Here is an 8139-nt window from a genome sequence, read left to right on the forward strand (position 1 = left end):
TCAATTATATTACAATGCTTCTCAGTCTAGGGTTTCAATTAAATAACAGTAAAAAATGGATAAATAATACATCTAATACCCTGAAAAATTAAGAAATTCAAATTTTAGATTGCCAACTAAAACACTGCTGTTTACATTTTTTTCTATTTGGTAGCAAATGCTAGTGAATTCAATGCTGATTACTTATAGTTGGTTCACATCACACACATCCAATCAGGGTAATAAAAACATAACATGCCTACTGTGGAGTTAGATTAAGACATAAAAATTTTTTGCTTGAAAGTAATAACTGTGTAGCACATGGGGCATTTCTCAATTGCTTCAGCACATCGCTCACAAGTGACCAGATGTCCACAAGGAATAAAAACTACAGCAATACTTCTCTCCATACAGATTTTGCAAAGCTTTTCCTCTTGCAGGCACCTTAGCTGTTCTTCAATATTGATCTCTTTCTGCAATGAAGTCTGACTGGATTCATCTTCTGCACTGTCTTTCTGGGCACTCACTAGATCCGCCACCAGAACCTCAAGTGACTTATAGTTGCTCCCAGATAGCTGAATTTTTTCTTCCATTATTTTCTTAATGTCTCTGAAATTGAATCCCATTTGTATAGCTTCTTGTACCATAGGATTTTTGAAGATGGTATCAATTCTTTCAATTAATGATGGTGTTTTTTCAGCAGTTGCTACTATAGTTTCCTCATGTGAATGGGTTAAATGAATATTGTTTACATATTCTTGTCCCTTCTCTTCTAGCAGATATTTACACCCTGGATACCACTTAGCATGTTGTTCCCAGGGGTCTTCTCTGGGCTTCCAATCAGTTAGCCCTCCTCCACAGTGAAAGCACTTGACTTTATCCCCTTCACTTAAAGCATAAAATCCAGCTTTTGCAAGCTGCTCCTTGTTAACTGAGTATTGCCATGTCCCAAAAGTAATGATCCGTGCTTCATAATCTGCCATGGCTGGATTTCTTGGAAGATTTGTTGAATTTGGGAAATTTCTATCAGAACTCACCATATCAAATTCACTTCGAATATTTATGTTCTGGCCCGAAACAAAGAAGCAATTAGGAAAGTGTTGCCTGTGTTCTGACCAGACACCATCACAGGCTTCCCAATTTTTCAGTTTTCCACCACAACAAAAGCACTGCACTTGATCATCAGTACCTGTGTAGGAGAGCCCAGCACTAGCTAGCTCTCTCGGGGTTAAGTGGGCATCGTCTGGCCAGTTCTGAAACGATTTCAGTCTAGCTGCTCCACTGCACATGGCAGGATTCCTCGGGTATCTGGTGTCTGCTGTATCTACAACCTGTCCAGTTCTCAAAAGATAGTCTGCATGAATCTCAGATGGCCTGTCGAAAGCAAGACGATTTCTGTTTCCCAGATAGTTTTCAACTTTGTTCTGACCATTTTGGACATCGGGATTTGTAGGTTGGGTGGCACTATTTTCAAAATAAAAACTGTTGATAAATCTACAATTTGGGGATACTTTCCTGTGTCTTCCAAGTGCTGAGTCTCCACACTGCCATCTATCGACTGCGGCATGACAACTAAAGCACCGCACAGTGTCGCCTTCACCAGTATAAAGAAAACCCGCTCCTGCCAGTGCTGATGCTGAAACAGGGCCACTTCGCGGAAAATTAGCAAATGTTTTTAATCTATCGAACTCTTCTACAAATTCCTCATCCTTATTGATGTCTGTAGGTACACAAGTTTTAGATCCTTTAAAACTGTTAAAAGTCATCTTCTCTTGAAAATAGGATTTGTCCACCTTTTTTGCCCTGGACGAGCGGCCCCAACGGTCCACGGCGATCGGCTCGTCCCCAGGGAGGGTCGCGGGGGAGGGGCGGCTCGAGCCCCGTCTGGAAATGCCAGCTCCGCTCTGCAGCGGGGCCCCTGGCCAGCGGCGGGAAACAGAAGCCCAAGACCCTAGGCCTCCCTCACTCGCTTCCACCGGCCGGCCCATCCCCGGAGGAGCCCTGAGTCGGGAAACCCGGAGTGTGTCCACGTCAGGGCCTCAAAGAGACACCGGCGTGGTCCCTCAGTGTCCCCGCCTGGCCGCGCCTCGGGCCCCGGCAGTCTCCTTCCCGCACCCGCCCGCGAGGTCAGCCTCCCGCCCTGCAAAGGCCCCCCTTTTCCCCCTCCGCCAATTTTTGAACTTTATTCTTTTATAGCTATTATTTCTATAAAAAGCAAATTTATTTGGTTAAATCCTAGAGATAAGAAATCTGCCAATTATGTTCCCTTTCAGTCAATAGAAATGAGCCTGTACAGATGTTCTTGTAATAAAAATTCATTAGAATTTCTATCAATTGGATTAAGAAAATTGTGATTTATTCACATCACATATTCCATAAGATTGAAGTGACTCCAATTGGCCTATAGCATGTCTAGTTCGTCTTCCTTATAGTTCTTATCAATTTGCAAACATTTTTTCTAAATTGATAAAATTTGAATGCAGGAATGGAAGATTAATTCTAAGGTTGAAACGTTCGTTCCCTCAAAAACTCATGTTGAAATTTAATTGTCATTGTGACAGTATTTCAGATGGGACAGTTGAGAAATGACGAGGCCCTGAGGGCTCCACCCTCATGGTTGAGATCGGTGCTGGTGTGAAAAGATGAGTTTGGCACTCTCTATCACCCTTCCGCCTTCCACCAGGGGACAGTGCAGGAGGAAGGACCTTGCTAGACAGCCACCGGCCCCTTGATCTGGGACTTCCCAGCCCCCAGACCATGAGCTAATAAATTACCCAGTCTCAGGTGTTCTGTTATAGCAACAAAAAAGGACTAAAGCATTTAATATTACTTAAACCCATGGGAAAGTCATCAATTCATCATAAATCTTAATTGGTAATTAATATACAATATAAAATATTATATTTGCTTTACATGCATTAACTCTAATTCTTACAAAGTGAGGTTATCAGTGTTATTATTCACAGAAATAGATGAGAAAACTGACAAAGTGTGAACAAGAAACGTAGCCAAGTTCTGTCAATTAATCCAATACTCCAGACCTTGTGATTCACAAATCAAATCACAACCTCTCTCAGGAATCATAGGAGATCCACTGTGCCCTCAGCCCATCAATCTTTCCGGAAACTGATGAAGGCTGATTAAATCCATACCTTTGAACCTTGGAGTGCTATGCTGGGACTTCAAGACTTGGCAACCTCCCAGAACTCATCTGAATAACTGAATCAATGCTGAATCCCACTTTCACACTAGACAGGGATAACGCTAAAACTGCAGGGAGAAAGGTCTTCACAACAAGGGGCTTCTACTGGGTCTTGCTGGTGCACTGTGACTGTGCTTCATTCGCTAAGTTCCATTTACACAGCAGGAAGACCCAGCTGCACAGGCAGAGGGAACAGTTGGGACAGGGAGGAGTCTTAAGGGAGAGCAATTGTGTTGGGAGACGAACCTCTGCTCCTTTCAACTTTGGAAAGCCAGTTCCAACCAAGAAGTCAATGAGTCAGGGGTGGGAGGAGCTACCTTAATTTGCTTTCTTAATACTCAAAAGAATTTTGTGAGTTGTTAAAACCAGGGTAGTTTGCAATTGGCATGGTGTAGTATATACACTATGGAAATCAGCAAATGCTACAAATCAGGGCTTTTTTTCATTCAGAGAACAGGGTTACTACTATATCACTGTCATAGACCCTTTCAAACCAGACCACAGAACGTGGTTTCTTGCTTCCCACTAGCCTTATCTCGTGATGACACTAATCTCTGACATTCATTAATATCATATCATACAGAACCGTGCATATGAACAAAATATTATATTGAAAATTGAGAACATGACTATTTAAAAAATAATGTTATAATTTCAAAAGACAATACACATATTTGTAAAGTGCTAAATGTGAAAAAATACACATACATATTTTTCACAAACATGAAAAAATATACAACCCCAAACTGATCTCTCCAAAGATAGTCATTGTTAAAACCATTGTCAAATTCCCAGAAACTCCTCTCCCACCAGAGTTCCCATTCCAAGATCGACTATTCTCTTGAACTCAGCCATACCTTCCACCCCTGCCTTGTCCCAAAGTCTATGGATACCTCTTATGGAAGATCTAAGAGGTCATGGGCCCAAGAATTTCAACACTATTGATCACATAGTAGGTGAGAGAGCCTTTTACTTATGTCATTGTCATCCATTCAAAAAACCCTATGAGATTCTCATTACTATCTTTACTTTTCCTATTATGAAAATACTTTCTTTGGATTCAAGTGACTTGGCAAAAACCACACAACTTAAAATTAATGGAACAATCTTTCAAAGCTCATATGTATATAGCTCAAAAGCCTGTGTCCTGACCACTGCTTATAGTGAATTCAGTCTTCTCATGCCTCAAAATTCCTCCTAGAAATAGGAACTCCAAATGGATAACCATTTGGCAAGAATAATAAGAAAATGACACAGCATGTGTAGGGCAGGACAGTGAGGAATGGGTATGTGCCATGCCATGTGTCACTTCCATCAGTCAGTGGGTGATTTTGGCTGGAACTGATGGTGAGCACACTGTGGAGCAGTATTTCCTGCAGAAGAATGTTGAAATACTCCCTCCCTAGGCTTGAGGTGTGGATGTCTGGGAGCTCGCAGGTTTGGAGTCCAGGCATTTCGATGCAGACTGAGAGAATGCGAGAGTTGTGGGGAAGCTTTCAGAAGTGGGAGGACCATTTAGTTCTAAAAGCTACAGTGAATCCATTCTTTCTAGTTGAGATAAACCTTGGGTTGTAAGCCCATTCACACTCATAACGTGTGTCTGTACCTTCTGGTTCACCTCCTGTAGGATTCCACCTGCTGAGATCACCAGTTTTCTGCTGTGGCAGTCTTCTACTTCAGAGAGGGTCACTATGAAACTCTCATCAAACACTAGGTGAGTGTCCAACAGCTCTAGGAAACACATATACTTCTTCCTGGTTAAGGCCTTCAGCTGCCAGTCACTGAAGGCAGGACACGGTCTAGGCCAAGGTGCTGCAGGGATGGTAATGGGGAAAGGTCCCTTCCTTTGAGGATCCATGACTTAGAAATTTTATAGTTATACTGTTCCAGCCTCCCCAGTCATTGGGGCAATCTGGTAATTAGGAGTCTAACCAGGTGCTTCCACATGCAACAGCCAAACATTCAAGATTATCAATCAGCTAGTTTCCCGCCTTCTTCTTGAGTCAGGGAGTGGAATGAATGGTGTTTAGGACCCTTGGGCAATCTTATGTCTCCACTGAGCCATCAGATAGATGCACACCCTCGTAGGAGCCCAGGGTCCAATGCTCTGGCAAGAACTGTCATCCCAGGTATGCCAAAGCTTCTCAAAAATTTTCCCAAATAGGGTTCATACTTCCTTGTAAACTGCCATGCACATAGGCGTATAGTGAAGAGTTCTAAAGGAGCATATTCCAAAGCTCATACACTTTGTAGGTTGACGGAATTGATATTAATCTTCAAAATTTATCAGAGTTAAAGGTTTGCCTCGTTGTCTTCCTCCTCCATGGCCACAAGGCTTGGGAGGTTGTTGGGTGCCCTGCTCAAGCCTGCCCCTAGCTCTTATAGCAATGCATTCATAAGCTATAATCATTCAATATATTGTTGCTATTATAACTTTAAACAAAGTGTTAACAGTTGGGTTAGGTAAGAGTCAGAAAAAAATAAAGATTTTATTTGACCTTCACTTATTTCTTCTCAAATTTTCTTCCTTTCTTTAGGTAGATTTGAGTTTCTGACCTACGTAATTTTCCTTCTATCTGAAGAACTTTTAATATTCTGTTCCATTTGTTTCGCATTTTTTTTTTTCCTCTTTGCTTTCCAGTTTGGGAAGTTTCTATTTATATATCTTTGAGCATAATGATTCTTTCCTCAGCCATGATAATTAAAAATTTGCTCTGACCAGGTCAGATAAGCCAGCAGTCAAGACTGCATGTCCTGGAAAACATGACCATAAGACTCAAAAACCAGAAGTAACCAAATGACCACGAATCCTTTTTGTAACCCTTACCCTAGATTCCCGCATGTAGAATGTAACCTGGTAACAATCCAAAACCTATGTATGTGCACTAGTCAACAGAAAAAATAATGTAATGATCAGGGGGAGGTCAGCTGTCCTCTTCTCTCTCCTTTGGTTCTCCCTCCTTCTTGTGATTATAAAATGCTAAGCTGTGCTGGCTCCCTTCAGAGGATATTTCTCAGGGCAACCTGACCTATGCATTTCCCCAGCTGCAGTCAACACAGTGGCTCAATAAACTCCGTGCTTATATGTTAGGCCTCAGTTTCTTTTAGGTTAACATGCCTGGTGATGAGACTGGAATCCAGAGCAAGTTCTCTGACCGTCTGGTGTTCCTTTTGAGCTCACACTTGGTACTGGCACAAGGGCCCATTGAATCCTTGGATCCCAGAGGCTTCATGGGGTGCAAAGGGGTATTTCTCCTGGATCTTGAACCTCCCTCTTTTTGGTTGAGGTCCAGATGGATTTATTGAGCTTTCTTTCTTTTTTTCTAATGCGCTTTTCCCTTTTCTCTTAAAAAGGAGGATCGGCTGGCTGGGTAGCTCAGCTGGTTAGAGCACGTTGCTGATAACACCAGGGTCCAGGCTTTGATCACTGTGCCGACCAGCCACCAAAAAACAAACAAACAACGAAAAAAAAAAGAATGAGAGTTTTTCCCTCTCTACTTCACAAGACATTTGGGTGAATGGTAACTGCCATTCCCACTCTTGCCACACGGGGGCAGATCTAGGACACAGTTCTGCAGATCTATCTCAGCTTCTGAAACAGCATTCAGGTATAAAGGGAAAGTCTGCCTTTCTCCTGCTTGCATGGCAAAGGTGTTTGAATTGCAGTTGGTAAGGCAGGTACTAGTAGTTTTATTTCCTGGCCAGAGAGAATTAACATAGCATGCTTTAACACTACAGCTATTTCTTATAAATTGTGATTGGATTTGGTTTTTTTTTTTTTTTTTTTTGGTTCATGAAACTTTTATTTCAATTACAAATATATACTTACCGTACAAACACTATATTGGATTATAGTTTAAAATGTATTTTTCACTGTGTGTCGTGATACAAAAATTTTGAAAGTCAGTGGCGTAAATCAGTACTCACTGAAGGGAAAGACATCAGTAAGTTAAAAATTAATATATTTAATGCGATGCAGGTTTTGTAAAAAAAAAAAAAACAACAGATAGGATGATATATAGATATAGATATGGATATATTTGAAAAATATAGAATTATGCCTACCAAAAAGATCAAATATTATCTCTCAGCGGGGCGAATTATGGTAATACCACTATAATTCTTTTTTAAATTTGTGACCAACTCCTACTAGTTTCCAACTGAAAACTGCATGAAGGTTTCTCACGCCAAAGATAAGAGGCAATGGTTCCCTCCTGCCCAACTGTATGTTCTAAGTCGCTAGAACCTCAGTGGAGGTGTCAGGACGATGGTCTATGACATTTAGCAGCCTCATAGATTCTTGTTCATAAGAAGAACACTTCTGTAGGGACCTTTCTGTTCATCCCAGGAGTTGCATATTAAGGTTGGTCACCTAGCACTTTGAGCGCTCTGTCACCACATAATAAGGTGACCCTGGTTCAGTGAGAAGCAGCATCCATAAGCAGTACATTTCTGACCCAATACAGTGTCCTGACTTGGTCACATCTAAAGGAGGCTTTTAAGTTATTAGAAATTGCTCATCAAAAACGGAGCCTTCCCTTGGGGCACCACCCTTTCAGAAGCTCCAGCTGGGTTTATGCATAACACCTGCTAAGTTCCACCTTGCAAATACCTTGGAAAATGTACCCATATTACTCAAAAGGACCCTAAATTACAATGGCCTAAATATAGGTCCTTTGAAATTTCTAAATTAATGTATTTGTGCACATATTTAGAAAAACTTTGTTTTAAAATCAGACAAATAAAATGGGAATTTACCTCTAATGGCATTTTTTTTTCAGATTTCTTTTATTTTAAAATTTACCTGCACATATTTGTAGGGTACATTGTGCTGTTTCAATACATGCATCTACTGCATAATAATTTACTTAGGGTAGATAGCACAGTTTTATACCCATTAGTCTGCCACTTCTCTCCCCACTATCACCCCCTCAGTTCCCTCTCTCCTTTCCGGGCCT

At 41.3% G+C, this 8139-nt stretch overlaps 1 protein-coding gene across 1 annotated transcript; it reads right to left on the reverse strand.

Moving 5' to 3' along the window:
- Positions 1-254: 254 nt before the first annotated feature.
- Positions 255-1745, reverse strand: LOC134363206 (E3 ubiquitin-protein ligase XIAP-like). The gene has a single exon (XM_063078774.1). It carries the CDS (start codon positions 1743-1745, stop codon positions 255-257), a length of 1491 nt encoding a protein of 496 aa, XP_062934844.1.
- Positions 1746-8139: the final 6394 nt, after the last annotated feature.

This window comes from Cynocephalus volans, chromosome 1 (genome assembly GCF_027409185.1).
Source record: "Cynocephalus volans isolate mCynVol1 chromosome 1, mCynVol1.pri, whole genome shotgun sequence".
Classification (NCBI taxonomy): Eukaryota; Metazoa; Chordata; class Mammalia; order Dermoptera; family Cynocephalidae; genus Cynocephalus; species Cynocephalus volans.

What these genes read in the sequence shown, in the direction of transcription:
- LOC134363206 (XM_063078774.1), bottom strand. Translation starts at nt 1,745, where the DNA reads ATGACTTTTAACAGTTTTAAAGGATCTAAAACTTGTGTACCTACAGAC.